The 16,904-nt window shown below is 40.9% G+C and overlaps 1 protein-coding gene across 10 annotated transcripts in view; it reads right to left on the bottom strand.

The window, feature by feature from the left end:
- The window catches only part of LOC119450032 (palmitoyltransferase ZDHHC15B-like), a 34,741-nt gene extending 17,852 nt beyond the window's left edge, over positions 1–16,889 (bottom strand). For 2 of the 10 annotated variants that reach the window (XR_007466370.1, XR_005191307.2), the window contains exons 1-9: positions 16,633–16,889; positions 16,103–16,129; positions 15,883–15,977; positions 15,654–15,774; positions 11,477–11,546; positions 10,234–10,387; positions 8,469–8,598; positions 7,034–7,160; positions 5,313–5,393 (exon numbers count right to left, since the gene is read on the bottom strand). Coding sequence is in view for 7 of the 10 variants with exons in the window: in XM_049665598.1 (XP_049521555.1) it covers positions 5,313–5,393; positions 7,034–7,160; positions 8,469–8,598; positions 10,234–10,387; positions 11,477–11,546; positions 15,654–15,774; positions 15,883–15,977; positions 16,103–16,129; positions 16,633–16,768 (941 nt within the window). In the remaining 3 variants the exon portion in view is untranslated. The remainder of the gene's footprint in view (positions 1–5,312; positions 5,394–7,033; positions 7,161–8,468; positions 8,599–10,233; positions 10,388–11,476; positions 11,547–15,653; positions 15,775–15,882; positions 15,978–16,102; positions 16,130–16,632) is intronic. The other 8 variants (XM_049665598.1, XM_037713381.2, XM_037713380.2 and 5 more) reach the window with 5 other exon arrangements.
- Positions 16,890–16,904: the final 15 nt, after the last annotated feature.

Here is a 16,904-nt window from a genome sequence, read left to right as displayed (position 1 = left end):
TCTTGTTCAAGTTTTCCCTCTCATCTTTTTGTGCTGTTGGTCATTCCCACCACGGTCAAAATCCAATTAACTCACACACGAGCCATAACTGACGCCAATGTATGTCCTCTGATTACACTTCATATGAAGGGCATAAAAGATAAACCTCCATTACTTTGCCACCTATAACCACTATGCACAGCTGTTCACAGATGCTTTCGAAATAGGGAAGCCATAAGAAAAATTACATGCTCATTTGCACTGTTGGCACAAATAAGCCTGGAGTTTGCCAAGGTGCGACAGTACTATGTGGACAACCTGACAACTTTTTATGGTATTGGGAATCTCGTTTATTTCAAGGGTACATTTATGACTGTCTCAGCATGCCATACTGCCATCTTCCATACACAAGTTGGCACAACTGCATGAGTACAATTCAAAGTACAATTAACCACTCGCTGAGGAAAATATCTAGAGCGAAAAACCAAGCTAACATGTTTCACACCTTGCTTTTTATTTTACGTATAGTATTACTCTGTGTGTACCTGTCACGCATTAGTGACAGCACATTATTTTCAAAGCTTATGTGCTAATGCAACTATATATTTAACATACTGTATAAATGTGTATATTTTTTGATGAACTGAGTCACTTGCAGATAAATTCCCTTAAAGGCCCCTCACCATGCCACATAGCAAATTTTGGTTATACGCTGAAAGTTGTTACATGCCCTCCTGGAAGCGTCCTACCGAAAGCATTTTAACGCGATAGCACTAAGGGCCCCGTGTCGCAGAAAATCCGGCGTCGGCATCGGCATTGCCGTCCGGAGCCGAGAAAATCATCCCCAACCACGCGGGCCCTCCAAATATATTTTACCACTAAAGTTGCTCACACTTTGTCTTGCATTCTTTACAAAGTTATTCCTCGGAATATTGAGAGTGACAGCCCGCAACAATTGTCATGAAACAAAACACCGACAGCACATGCCTTTTATGCTAAATCTTCTCAGGCTGAAATATTAAAGGTGCAAACAATAAAAGAAGGCTGGCCCACGAAAGACGCCATGTTTCTACCAGAAAGCGCGCCTTCATGCATAGTGTTCACCGCCAGCATTTCCCGGTGAACATTATGGTTACATAAGTTGCAGTTGCCGGGTAGTGTGAGAAACAGTCAAGGATCTTTGAATGCTATTGTGTTCCACTCTTGAAGGCGTAGCTTAAGCGTCCTCCAAATTTTTTCGAATTGGTTCATCAATGCAGAGATAAAAATATTTCAGTGCCAAGAACCCATGATTACAGGAGGCGAGCGTCACCGCTAACAAGGACACTCTCACCACTTGCCCTGTCTAGCCACCGCAAGCGAAATTCCTTCCCTGCGTTCCCCCATACCGGAGCTCGACGATCATGTGACGCATACGACACGGGCCCCGCATTCTTTTTCTTTTTCGATCTCGCTCACTTTACCCCGTGCATAGCACTTTCGCTAGCGGTCGCGTGAGCGAGCTATTGCGTTTGTCTTGTTTCACGCAGTGCACCATTTTGCGCTCTGTGCATGAGAACACCTGACTAGCAGTATATGTCAGTGCTACATGAACATTGAAGCAGACGCAGGTGGATTACAGTGCATGATTGCGCGCTGGAACACAGCACAAAATGACAGTTTCACTCTCAGCGCGTGCGACTGCACGACGTGGGAACAAGCAGACTAAAACAAAACACACAGACATTCAGTTTGTGTGTTTTATAATTTCTCTAAACTTTAATTCATCTACTGAAGCAACAGATTACACAAATAACAGATGTTGCTTTAAATAATTATCGAAGTGTCACTATGAGTGACGTCACATCATAGACATGTACGTAGGCGCACTTGCCGATATAAGTCAACCCCCCCGTCTCGGAGCATAGCGCCCGCGAGAAGGGCAAAGGGCATTTAGTTTGAAATTTCAGCTCTTTCTGTGGTGCATAGCAATGTAATGATCGTGAGCATGCATTGTATGTGCTGCACTTGTCAGCTCAAAATGGCCAGACCTGGTGAGGGGCCCTTTAATGGGTTACCGTATTTACTCGATTCTATACGCGCCCTCGATTGTAACGCGCACCTGTTTTCCGTGACAAAAAAAAAAAAAAAAAGTCCTTTACAGTACCACGCACCTCATGCTTTCAAACAGAAATACAACTTTCTGTCATTTGGAAAAACAGATTTCCTCCCGATGCATTGAAGTTGCGATGAATAAAAAAAGTCGCAGTTCCGCCTGAAAGGCGAAGCATCGAATGCGGTAGCAAATTAGTAGACCGCTATACTAAGTAGGGATAGCAGTTTTATCGGCTGTATAAACTTGCAAACATTCGCTTACTAAATAAATTAACAAGCATGGTGTCACGCGCGCAAAAGCAAACATGAACACATCTCGCTCATTGACCGCAGGAACGAACTGTCAAAACGCTGGAGTGACGAAGCGCGGCAAGCGAATTTACCTTCGTGCTAGCATGCCTCTTGCTTTAACACGGCGAAAACACAGTGCGGCGAACTTTCCCTGTCGGAGATTGCTTCCAAGATAGAGCCAAGGCGATCGTATCGCCGAAGTGGATTGTTGCAGATTACGTCCTGCTTCGGTCCACTCAAATCGTTCCGCACTGGCGAAAATCCTCTCCTTCTGTTTGCGCCAGTCCCGCACGCAAGTTTTGGATTCTCCGAACGCACGTGATGCGGGCGGCCCGATTTCCGTCCCGTCTCCGCACACATGATCGCTTTCCTTTTAAATGCGGCATCATGATGAACTCTGTACTTCTTGCTAATAGAGCAGACGCAGAGAACGTGAAGACAGACGGTAGACTATTGCCTAAGCACGTGTACTGCAGCACACGAAGGAAGCATGGTAGTAGCTAGGCTCGACGCGCGTGCGAGGCGGCCATTTTGAAATGCCGACGGCTATATGGTAATGTAGATTTAGGGTCGTACTCGATTCTAACGCGCACGGAATTTTTGGACCTGTTTTATCGAAAAAAAAGTGCACGTTAGATTCGAGTAAATACGGTACTAACACAACCAGTGCAACAGGGCCATCTAGAAAGCTGTGATGATGAGTAGTAAATTCACTTTACTCATGGCTCCTATGTGCAAAAAGTTTTGTGAGCAGCTAGCTTTACATAGCTCTAATCTCATACCAACTAGGGCAGTGCTTCTATAAGCTATCTTTCAATCAACAGCCTCCTCAAGAAGTAAATATACTTTGTGCCTGCGGCCTTGCATATGGCTTGGTTGCATCCAAGATGCTTTTTAAGAAATTGAAGGTACTGTTGAACAAAAGCTTACCCAAACGTCATAAGAGGAGCCAGATTCAAAGATTTTATGAGTACACTAAGGAATTTACTGCTAAACTACAAAGCACATCATCAAATCAACACATCTGACAGAACAACCCTGTCTGCATCCTTCAAATATTCAGTCAAATATTCGGTGCATGATTGCATTTTTCTAAATGCAAATTACTCTGTGGCTTAAAACCAAAGTTTCAATGCAGCAAAGTGTTTTCAAAAATTCTAGATTGTGTTTTTAACCAGAAGGCGCCTGCAATACAGCAAAGCTAGATAAAAATAAATGCAGACAATACACAAAGCACAGCATGCTTGCCAAAGCAAAACTTGGCAGACCTACAATAAATACCATGACAACTGCTTGCATAGCCACAGCATATTTTGCTCATATGTAAGCGACAAGGTCACGACCATACCACAAAGAATGCAGTCAGCTGCCATAAGTATGCAAGCACAGGCAATAAAGGCACAATGGTGTACATGCTTCCAATCTCAATATCGTACACGTCAACCATCAAGCAAATCAGCACAATACTTCTGAGCAAAGCAGCAAGTACTAGCACTTGCATACAAAGAAAAGGCTAGTGCAAGCATTGTCGTTGTAGGCCAATCCACACTGCCGAGACAAACGCGCCTTAGTGACCGTTATTTGAAAATGCCAGCAGCAATATTGTGGCACTACGAAGGCTGTATTCAGCTTTTCCCGATCATTCATTGGCACAGGTAATAGAAGCCAATAAATGTGCAAATTAAGCAAAGGCTGTCTTCATTTCAGCCAAACACTTAAACTGATGCTAATGGTAGCCAGTGCTCTGTGTGCATGTTCCGACTCCGAGCAATTTGGCCGCTTTGACCTGTGATAAGATGCTGATTTTACTTGACAGTGGATGCTTGTATGATATTGCAATAAAATTGGAATGGTGGGCTATGCTAGATGACTTACAAGGCAAGTACAGTTCAGCTTCTAGGCAATCACAAAGCAAGCAGAAGAAAAATGGCTATGCTGAACGTGGCGTAACGTCAAGCATGAAGCAAGCAAGGCTTAATAAGGGACAAATTGCTTTCGAGATGTTCTAGCAAAACCGAATTTTATGAATGGAGGATCAAGCCGAGTGTTTTGCTGAGTCAGAACAGAATCGCTCGCTAAAAATAAAGGAGCTAGAAGGAAGACAATGATCCTCCTGCTTAACTATGTGGAGTTCTGCATACTGAGATCTGTGTTAACTTTCTGACACGCTGTTATTAATTCTGTAACAGGAGAACAGCATAAGCTAGCCTTATTCTACAAGTACTCTAGGCTGTAAACTCAATAAATGACTAAAAATCTTGTAGTCATGTGGAAATAGGCATATTCATGTCACCTACCAGTACGATCAGCACCTAACTACTGCACTATCAGCTGGACAAACTGCCGCCAAATTTGCAATGATCACTTAGTTGACCTTTTAAATATAGATTGCAAAACTCAAGGTTATACTGCCACAATGCACACTATGGCAGAGCACAGCATAGGTTAGTGGTGGTCAAAAGACAGGTGATGTAAACCACCGATGCAATAACAGGTGAACAGTTTATGACAATGTTTCAAAATAAGTTTTCACTTTCTTCATATCAGGTTTTCCGGCATTAACATGTCATGATGACATTTGTCAAGATGACAAATTGTGAAAGCTTTAACGAATATTGTTCCAATAACTTGCGGGACAAAAAGAAAAAGCAGATATAATAATGTGTATGCCAGCCACTCGTTCACACATTCCAAAATTCACCCACTGCAGCCAGTGTGAACATTCGTGGAGTTGTTCCGAGCTTGCTCCTCCTCAGCTAAAACGTAAATATCAACTTGTCCAAAAAAAAAAAAAAGAAGACACCGTGGTTGCTTGCCATTATGCTCACGTTCCAAGCCTCGTACCACATCAAAATCTACCAGGCATTGCTAGAAGTCCGTCCCTCTACAAAGAGGTTGGCGGAACACAAGGCAAGACTACGTCAGGCAACGAGAAACATGTGGCTAACCTTGCCTGCTCCGTGCTCCCCATGGAGTTGTACGAACTGGCCAGTTGGGTGCGTGTTGGATAAGTCACCCCATCACCCAGGCTGTCATGCACAGAGAAGAGATCGCAACAAGGGGCAAATGTATCCTTGTAGTGAAACGACGACCTGGTCATAAAAGGCTACGTCCACCCAGACCCCTGCTCCTCGGAAGCACAGTGCAGCTGCAGATGGGCAGACAGTGTAGTTTCATGCAGACACACTTTTCTGGGCTAGCACAGCTGCAGCCAAAGACAGTGCATAAGTATCCCTATTCATGAAGTTCAACCAATGCCTGCCTCTTTTTTTGGCAAGGGCATACTGAATGCTACAGAATTTTAACACCGTAGAAATAGAAGACTGAAAATAACATTGCTAACATACTTAATAATAAAACTTCCATGCACACATTTAAGTACTTTGCACCAGCCTAGCTAAGCTGAATAAATATCCAAGTGAACTTTTTATACAGTTATGTACCAACCAAGTGTGTGCATTTAACATTTAGTACACACATGCAAGAATGCTGCCTCTTCATATTAGCTGGCTACTGCGTGCTCACTGCTTTTTCAACATTTTTCCTATAGTTTTCTGTGGAGCTCAGAAAGAATTTATTATAACATTACACTGCACTCAAAAAGTTTTTGCAGCTGAAATTGAACAATATTAATATGCAGTATTCTGTGTTGTTGAAGACGGTCCAAAGGTGTGATTGCATGTTTATCAAAGATAGTGCATGGTACGCAATATTAACTGACCTCACAAATGGGGGAACTTCAATAGAATAAGGAAGAGGACAGATGTATACAAAACAAGCAAGACAGAAGCACGAAGCCCTGCCACAATGCCTGAAGCATGGACACATAAGCACAGTCTCAATATCACATTCACATTTGATTTTCCTTGATATCACCAGTACTACACGCTGTTGTTCCTGCAGGACTGTGTTTATTGCCAGAAATTTCTAGCTAGATAACAAAGCATAATAAATTTTATGTCAACATTGACAGCTTGTAACTCTGATCACCTTGTGAGTAAACAACACATTTAAACTAAGCAAAATATAAAGCTATTTAAAAGTGTAGTCATGCACCTACCTTTAAGAGAATAGAAACTTCAGAGTTTCTCCAAACTTCAAATCCCTAGCATACACACCCGAGATATGCAACCACGATAGTAATAAACACTTAACCTATAAGCGGAGAAAGTTAAAAATAATATATGTCTGGAATGCATCATAATGGTTTCTACTGGTACTACAGCACCTCAAATTGCTACAACAGGTGACTATTAGCTTAGTAATGAAAATTACCTTGAACACTGCCAAGAGAAACCAAGAAGCAGCAGTTTTTTGTATTACACGTAGGCAACTGATGTTCGATTCTCAGAAGTATTTAGCACTTAGCCATGAACTATTTTTGCTCTATATGTGTTTGTGACAGCCACATTCCAGTCACTTCATATCCACATGAACATCCCAGGTTGAAACACTAATCTCAAGAACTTCCAAAACTGCGGCTTTTCAGAAAAACAGGCAATACCCTTGAAGCAAGGAAGTGTGTATGTGTATGCAAGAAGGAACATCCTCTGCGACAAACTGGGCATTTAACTTGAAATATTTCTTCAGTGTGTGTTCCTAATTGTAAGCATGCTACCATGCGGTTTTCTGAAAAACAATGGTGGCAGGGTACAGAGCAGGAAAGCACCTTGTGAAAACTGGTAGAATCCAGAGACGGCGGTTGTCACCAAATACCTCGGCCATATTGGCCTGGTGGCCAAGGCTGAAGCCATGCTTGTCCGGGCCAGTGCGAAATATTGGTGGGCGGAATGCCTCTGCAATTCAAAGAAAGTGAAAATGCATACTGTGGCTTGGCAAAAAGAGTACAACTGCAACAAATTCATGGAATGCTGTGTTTAACTTCACCTCCCTTTTTTTTTTTCATTTTTGGCAGGAGTGCCCACAAGCACTGCCACAGTCCGACTGTGAAAATTTACTCTATCATTTGGATGAGTTCACCCGACGTAGAAACTTATCACGTCATTTTTATCCAATGGGAAAATTACTGTAGCAGTCATGGCCTTCCATCGTTCTCACGCGCTTCACGCTTTTCTTCCTTCAAAAAAAAAAAAGAAGAAGAAGAAAAAAAAAAGCTGTTTCCTTTTCTTTCGCAGTCATGGACGTTTTATCGCTTTGTCAGCGTACGGCCAGTGGCATGCATTTGTGCCATTATGCGACAAGAGCCGGAGGCCCAGATGCCTACAAACGGCGGAACGCCCTGTCACTTCCCCGTGGCCACAGTCAGGCTGCGGCCATGCTAGTTCACCCATTGCACGCTTCAGCGCAGCACAACAGAAGTCGCACAAATGCCCCATCACATGTTTTTTTTTTTTTTTTTCATATTTCGCGGGCTTTTGTTTTTTCTCGGAAAAACAACCAGGCAAATTTTAGCACGAAAAAATGCTAGAATCCAAGGTTATTTGAGGTGCTTTACAACTTTATAATTGACATGTTTAGAGATTCAAGCAACAATTAAAAGGCTGACCAAATAAAAACATACATTGAAGAAAAAAAAAAAGCGCAAAAGAGACGAGGACGAAAAAAAGACAGGTACAACAGACAGGCGCTGACTGAAAGACTCTTAAAACTCCTGCTGCCTCAAATAAAAACAATTAATTAACAAACATTTAGCGATGAAAAAAATACTGGTTGTAAGTACACACGACTACCACTAATATGCAGTTGGTACGATTTTCCTAGAGCTCATGATTTTTTTTTTTTTTTATCTTGGCCCAAGTTAGTTAGTGTACACTTGGTATGTACACAGATGTGTCCTTATGGAAAACCGTCAAATGGTACACTCGTTCATAGTGATCTACACTTTTTCTAGCCATCAGTGCTATTTTCAAATAACGAAAGACCATGACAAAATCCTTTGCATATCCTTCCAATGAACAAACATTGCAACTACCTCACAGTAAGCACCGTGTCATTTGATTCGAGCTAAATGGTAAGCAAATGTGACACACACTTTCAGCTCTGTAATATAAAGAAAAAAAAAAGAAATCCACAAATACACAAAAAAAAAAGCATTGATCAAACCATTTGGCGACTTTCAATGTGAGCAAAAAAGGCCAACACACCGAGTGTAGAGCGGTTCACCATGACGAGGAAGCAGTGATAGCCAAACAGTGAGACCAAGCTGATGGCAAACATGAATGCAACGAAGAACAAAAACAAAATGTGGAAACGTCCCCATCCTTCAAGGTCATTCTGAAAGAGATGCAGAAGGTGCCTTTGGAGATGACATTTAAACAAAGCTTAGGCTAAAAAATATTACATCATACAGCTTCCTCAATTTGGTCTTTTGAACAGCATGCTGCAGAGCATGATTAGATTTGCAAATGAAACCTGAAAAACAGGGCTTACAGTAATATGCCTCATATCAAAGTCTTGCCCTGGTATGCTGACTGAGAGTTAGATACAATAACAAAAGGTGGGCTTGAGAGCCGATGGGGCTATTCCCGACCAATCTACATAAATGGCATCACGATTTTTTCCCCGATAGCAAGAAAAAAAAAGAGCAGGTAGAAGCTCACAAAATTGATAACATCAAAAGTAAAACAATTGAATTTAGGTTCATGTATGATTCCAAAGCACATTTCATTTCATAAGATACCGCACTGCATTACTTGTTCACATATTTCAATCTTCGCAACAATGCAAGACAAACACATATGAAAGAAGCCCTAAGTGAGCCAGACTAAAAAAAGAAAAAGTATACTTTTTTCTAATTGCATGGTCTGAATCACAAGTGCACAGCAGAAAATATGGCTCCACAGCCAAGTGAAACAAATACTTCTGAAATGGTACCCAGCAGCTATTAGAAGAGGAGGCACAAATTAACACACATACACCAGATGAAGTAATTTGCACCCTCTCGTCTAATAGATTTGTTTCACCAACTATCCCAACAAGAAGAACCCAGCAGCTGTTGCACTCTTGGCTTACAGCCCCTCAGCAAAATCCAAGACCTAGCGCAATCTCCTGCAGGAATATGTATTACTGTTCCCTGCCAGACGGATTTGAAGGGCCACCTGATACTTTTTGCCCCAAAACAGCAAAGTACCTTTAAAGCATATTTTTAGGACGGCATGGGAACTACCTCTCCAACTGCATTTTGTGAAAGACGCTACACAAAAGCAGACAATCACTATAGTCATGTATCTTGCGTGCATGCGTGTGTACTGTTTATGTGCTATTGCTTCGATTTTTGAAGAAATAACCTTCTGCTGAATAATGCCTGAAGCAAAGGTCAACATTATTAAAATGAATAAAAATTATTAAATTCCTGACTTTGAAGATTTTACAAGATAATACACTGCAGCAAACGATTTTTCCACATAAAGCAGCTCTGCAGAAGAAACTCTCTCATTTTATCAAACAAACTGCTGTGAAGTGTGCCACAGTGCAAACAGTTTTCTCTCTATTATTCTGGGGTCCTCTCTGGCTTTGACGACTTTGCTTAAAAGAAACGCATTAAAAGGGCATTCAAATACAACTGTCCTGGTACCAGTTTTAGCAGTTTGAAATGAAACACTCCACACTCTCCTCCTTATACATTTTTTTTATCAGGCTTTTCATTTGAATTTACTGAGCTCATACTAGTAGCACAACACTAAAAATGTTGTGGGTAGTTCAGACATTTCTAATTAAGCAAAAAAGAAAAGAAAAAAGGAAAGGGAGACAAAAGGCATGAACACAGAAGTAGCTTATTAAGCTTAAGTGACAGCTAATCAACAATGTCAAGCAGGTGGATACCGACTTCTTACCCGACCAGTAAATAAATAACAGCAGTCAAAGATAACATACATATAGTGTACGAAATGAAGTGGCTAGATAACCTACCGTCCAGAACTTGATGAAGAACTGCAATGTCGTAGCAGCCACGTAAAGGCAGTAGATTAAGGAGTAGGCCAAGAAGAGAATGAAGTACTTGTAATTTGTGAAAGACACACAGTTGTTCACCCAAGGGCAATGATGGTCCATTTTCAGTATGCACCTGACAAGGAAGTGGCACCAGTCTTTAAATGACTTGGACACATGGCAATTTTGTTAATACCAGAATTACATACGCTCATCAACACACCTGAAATATGCATAAGAACTTGCAAAACATCAATTTGACAAAGAGGGACACGATAAGCTCCTCATGGGCTATTTACCCAGATTTCTGGGTCAATGCTGCACAATTAAAGATGAGACCGTTATGTATGTCGGCGAACAAAAATATGTCCCCTCCTTTTCACCCTTAACCAGCACTTTTAAATTAACAGTTTGCGATTATTATTATAGATCAAACCACTACGCACATTCATCACTGGCGACAACAAATAGCATGTCTGATATCAGAATGATTTTGATGCTTTTTACCTACCACCTGGTTGGCTAATGCTTTAGGATAAGCGGTTGTGGTTAACTTATCAACAGCTTGTAGACCTTGGGATGTAAAATGCAACTTACAAAACCAATTTTAGCCAGACAGGTCCTCAGTTGTTTGCAGAGTAAGCACAGTGCAACTTTTATTATGTGAAGGGCTTTTCAGATTTAAACTAGATCCATTAATTAAACGAGACCCAGAGGATTTTGACAATGATATACAGAGCTAAAGACTTGCTTTATAGAATTGTAATAACGGATAAGTATGAAGTGCAACAGCCATAAAAGGAGACTCTTTAGTGGCCAACACATTCACTCCACATTTCAAAGGTGCAATCTTGTGTTCCCTGTGACAACACTGCATATGTGCATTCCAGGATACGTACCCAGGCCATAAGAAAATTGGATTTCTTTTGAAGCCCTCACATTCAACAAAGATTTAAAGCAAGGTGTACATTAAATTGCTACACAGAGAGCCGAAAAACTGACTGCAGTACTTACAGTGACAATAGGATGTCAGTGCAAACTCGGCATATGAAAAATCTTGCGCAGGCCACTAAACAATATTGCTTTTTCACTAGAAACTATAGTATAATAGAGCTAAGTATGAGATCAGGGTGCCCCTAAAGGCAACCAACATTAGAGCTCGTGCACACAGCATAACTGCTGTTTTAGCAAGAAGTACAAGTTCCTGCTCTTGCCAGAAACTCACCTCCCACAAACTGAACAGTGGTGTGCTCTGTCAGGCTTGATGAGGTGGCACTTCTCACAATATCTCACCACTACAATTAAAGAGAAAAAATAAAAAAGGACACTTGATAACAGTTCCTGAAAAGGAGGACACATCATTCTCTGAAACAGGTCATATGTGCCAGTAAAGCTGCTCATAAAAGCAAATACAAAAAGGAAGAAACTAGGACAGTATGCTTATCCAGGCCTACATGGTAGACAATTTTTTTTATCATGCTGTTAACTTGAAAGCAGTTTCCCCCAATGATTGCACAAATTAAAACTGGCCGCCATGCTAGTGAGTGGGATAAATTGTTTGGCATGCGCATGTAGGCAAGTGAGCAAGCATGTGCAAAAAAGCACTTAGGGCAGCATTTGTCATCCATTGGCTTTGTCACTTATCTGCAGCCTTGCCACACAAGTGCACAGATGTGCTGCTTGTTCAGTATAGCAGAGCATGTTATGAACTTTTTTTTTTGCGTTTACTTTGATGACTTGCGAATGCATACTTGTATACAATATTTGTTCAGGACAGTTGCACAAGATGGGTTTTACATTAAACAGAACAGATGTAGCTCCCACACCACAGAAAGCTATTGTTGGTTTGGAATGCCTTCAATAATTTGGTTCCTAACAAGTGAAGGCAGGAACTGTAAACATGTGCTTATTTTGACTGCATTTGTAATAGATTTGAACACAGGTGCATTAAAATCATTTAATGATATCCCATCAAATCACTTCTTATACCTTGGGGGAACACACACAAAGTGCAATTAAATGATAAAAAAACTGTACTTTGGCAAATAATCTGAGATAAATACTTTCAACTGCTCCTAAGATATACGCAGTAGACTTCTGTTAATTCGACTTCAGTAAATTCGATCCCAACCGAAGGTTCCTACCCATGCACGTTTATGGGTGTTATATTTCGATCCTAAAAGTGGCCTTCGCCGGATACTTCGAACTTGACCAGTCAGCACGCACACGCCTTACCCCTATGATGACCCCTTTGTTTTAAATACACCACCCGTCAAAAACTCCTTTTTCGGCCGGCCCTAGAAAGATTTTCAAGCAATAACTGTAGCTCACAATGCCTGATTACGGTATTTATCCAATTAAAATGTGCACCTTTTTTTTTTCATTTTCTTTTTTTCAGGAAAATATTGCTGAAACTGCCTGCGCCATGCAATCAAATACGAAACCAAGACTGCTTTCGCAATGTTTGTATGCTTTACCGCATAACACGTATTGCAGCGAAGCTGGCTTTAAAAACCTTGCGGCGAAGCTGACTTTAGGAAACCAGCCACCATTGTGCAAGATATTTTTCTTGCTAAAAAATGTGGTGCGCTTTAGGTTTCTACTTTGTTTAGGCGCTTTAACGTCCTTTCTACATTAGTTCTCTACTTTGGACAGACAAAAAGTGGGCGCCATTTAATTCGGGGGCGTTAGAATCGGGCAAATACTGGCAAATGAATCAGTGCGTTTTGGCGTTTTCTTCTTTTGTATAATTTGCCCTAGCGGATAATTCGATCAATTTAATCGCTCCCGTCAGAGTATAATTAATGGAAGTCGACTGTACATAGAAAAAAATTGCATAAAGCACACAGATAGCAATGTATTTAAAATATATAATCCATTTCATGTGTGGCCTTATATGCCTTTGTGCTATAAAACATTACTGCTTTTCATGGAGGTAATATTTAAATTCCTATGTCAAACTAACCACAAAAAGGTTGAAAATATCAAATGTCTGCATTAAAGATAGCTCGTGCTGCTTGGGTTCCAGAACTTATTAAATTTACTTTAGGAACATTTTAACTGCCAGTGATTCACAGCAGTAGTTGTGGCAAAAAAATTATATCCCAGGTGTTTCAGCGAGCACTTTCAAAAATTTTTATAAAGGTTGCCTGTGGCAGATAGCACAATTCTAGTTCATGAGCTGGTCTACTCGAAGAGGTGAACATTGCTTGCACAAAAAACTGAAATGCATATTTGACTAATTAACAAAAACTCACTAATTAAGTTTTTACCTAATTAACTTATGGCCCATATTGCAATTTACAATTTCTAACTGTGGCGTTTGCAAGGCGGATCCACTTGGAACGAATTCTCAGGATGATACCAGGGGCGCGATTGGAGATCTTCGTTCGTTTCATGTTATGCTCAATTGCTGCAATATCACAAAGTGGCAGTATGCAAAATTTGTGACAACGGGAGGGTGAGAGCAGCCAATCGGCAAGCAGTGAACTCCCCAGACAACAAACATTCTTGGATGTCGTCGATTTTCAGGCAGATGTAGTGTAGTAGCATTGATCCTTTTATAAACCCAGTGCTATTTACGCAGTGCTAAACACCAACCACACTCCTCTCCAGAGCACTAATGTGCGACCTAGAGGGGAAAATAAGTTAACTTGACGGCAGCTGATGGGCTCAAGGTATGATGCTCAAGACTACATGGTTTGAGTAGCTAAATTTATGCATACAAGCATCCAGAATCAGCCTTGCTTTCTTGTTTTGTTTGAGCACTCTATATAGAGAGTAATGCTCTGTTACAGCCACTACCAGCTTGAAGCGACACCAAAAAAAAACTGTCATGGATCCTGTGGCCAAATGTTAATTTTAAGGGGAAACTTCTCTTTTGGAGATATTGTGCTAGAACATCCGCTCCAGTACACCAGTGTGATTTCATGGTTTTTAAAGCATTTCATAGTATTTGTGCTGCTTTAGTAGAGGAAATATGCTCAAAATATGTTAGATTGAATCTTGCATTCATGAGCGTGCAATGCAGTCTTCCTTTACTAAGGAACTAGACCTCGGTAGACGCTGTTAGAATCTATTATGTCACAGCAAGCTGATGTGGGAACTTTAAAACATTGTTGCTACCTGTTTGTTCTTGCGTTCTTTCTGGCTTACTAAGCATCCTCTCATGATAATAGTGGCCATTTTACTGTTGCAGAAGCTTAATTTGCTAATAGAGATTAAACTAATAATACTGTTTATTATTCATTCAAGAGTACTACCAGCCTCTGATGAGAGGCCTTAAGCAAGAGTGGTTACAGACATGAGGGACAATACATTGAATACAAGGTACGAAGCTTGAGCAAAATCAAATAGCACTCAATTGAAGAAAATACGAACAGCGTGTCATTTGCGAAAACATAGGATTTAGCTCTAACAATGTGAAACCATTTCAAAAAAAAGAAAATGCAAACTGCTCTTAGCGCTAAGTTGACGAACATTAAGAGACAGAAAAACAGAAAACTAGAAGAATATATGTATACAACGTGTGGCAAACGGTTTTACAATATACATCCTATCGGACAAACATAATGAAATTGGGTGTGTAAAAATGCTTAGCAGAGACAGACGCATCAGAAAACACATGTGTTTAGTGTCCCTGTAAGCCCTTACAGTATCATTACCTTTTCATGTTAATGAGATGTATTCAATAAAAGCTCGATACATTTCACGCTGTTTGTTTACAATTAACATTTTTTTTACTCTTCGTGACAAATAACAATGAACTATCAGAGCTCTTGAGCAGGCTGCTACAACAAATTATACTGGTGTTGCATGCTCACTTTCGATCGCGATCAAAAACAATCCGAATCGAATTACTCGACTACAATTGGCTGCCTTGTAGGAAATCTGTAGAAACGATGCACAGACACCCTAGGGTATATGTGGGATCAATAACCCCGCCACTGCAATTGAGCCTTTTAAACTCAATTATATTTCACTGTTAACATCTTCAATGCTGAATAACTGATATCAATGATAATGTACATACGTGGGGGCACCACTCAAGCCGTGTCACCAAAGGCAGAATTCTATTTAGAATAAAATTGGTTATTCTAGCTCTCGCTGTTTGAGTGCTACCAAGACCACTGGTAAGCTGCGCCTCGAATAAGTTTTGGTTAACTTATTAGGGAGTTTTAGAAATAGTGTACACACGACTTTGTGTACCCAAAAACCCAAACTTCGTTTATACGCATTTTGCATTCTTTGCTTTCTTTTGTATGCCTAGCTGATGGCATCCCCAAACTATGGGTCCCTTGTTAACGCCCACAAGTTGCAGAAAAGTTGAGAGTAATGGTTGCAACTGTAGCGGATGAATGCATGGAGCTCTTTAACATCATATACATGGCTAAATAACTTACTTCCATTCATCGTCCTACATGAGACAGGAAGATTCTTGGCAAGCCTTTCCAGCATTTGCCTTTGATTATCTTCACTGAGTTCCTTTTCCAGGCGCTCAGCATCCGCTGGTGACAGATAGAACTGGATGAAAACATACAAAACTCTCAATGTTAACTTGCAACAGCGTTACAGATAATTTTTGCTTCACATAGCTTCTGAAGCTGTTTCCATAAGTAAACACATTCTTACTTGCTTTGGAATGGTACCTGGCTCTGTGAATATGGTCTGCCAGTATGACCAAGCGAACATTGCGAAACAGGCATGAAAGCCAATCAGGTAAAATACTGCAAATAGAAGCAATGACGTGAACAGATGGCAATTTTTCACAGCTGTAAAAATGCAAGGCACATTTCTGTGGTGAATTTAAATGTGAAAAGCAGTATGGTGATACAAAAGATGAAGTACTTACTTTTTTGGATTATATTCTCAATGGTAACTGCAATAAAAAATAACAAGCAAGGCCTTGTTAGCAAACAGACGCATTATCAGTAAAAGAAAAGCGTGCCAAGCTGTTCACCGCACAACTGTGCGTGATCAACTCATAAGCTATGCACCAAAATATTAATTGAAAAATATGTTTTCTGGTTCTACGGGGGAGACACACCACCCATATCGGATGCTATAAATGTGCGTAAAGTGATTCAACACATGCTAGACTTCCTTGTTATGCAAGTTAGGAAACGCAAGCAATTGCAAAAAAGCGGAAATGCTGAAATCCTTCGATTCTCGAGTCGATCGCTACGAACAATCCACGACGGCGAAAGCAAACAGACGCCTTATCAGTAAAAGAAAAGCGTGCCAGGCTGTTCACCGCACAGTTGTACGTGATCAACTCATAAGCTGGGTTCTTCTGAAAAACCCAAGCGCAATAGATAAGGCAACAGCTATAGCACTGGCGTTTCCAAGCCCTCACAGATGAGAAGATGGAAAATGGCTTACACAAACACAGTTGGATGACATACGCGTAGTAGGACCAGGCTACTATGGTCGTGATGAACAGCACTGGGAACCATTTGAAAACACGAACACAGACGGAACACACCGTTCCTTGCATTTTGAATAATCCGGGAGGCATCTTAACCCATCCTAAACAGAACCCGCTGCTCTGTGACGCCCGCTACGAGGCTGGCCGAGGCGTACAAAACGCACTGACGTCAAAGACCAGCAGCCATTTTCTGCTGTTGATGTCCACGCCTTAAAGTCCCCTACCG

Source organism: Dermacentor silvarum, chromosome 4, assembly GCF_013339745.2.
Source record: "Dermacentor silvarum isolate Dsil-2018 chromosome 4, BIME_Dsil_1.4, whole genome shotgun sequence".
Taxonomy (NCBI): Eukaryota; Metazoa; Arthropoda; class Arachnida; order Ixodida; family Ixodidae; genus Dermacentor; species Dermacentor silvarum.
The sequence above is the reverse complement of the archived record's forward strand: the minus strand, read 5'-3'. Positions and strand labels throughout refer to the sequence as shown.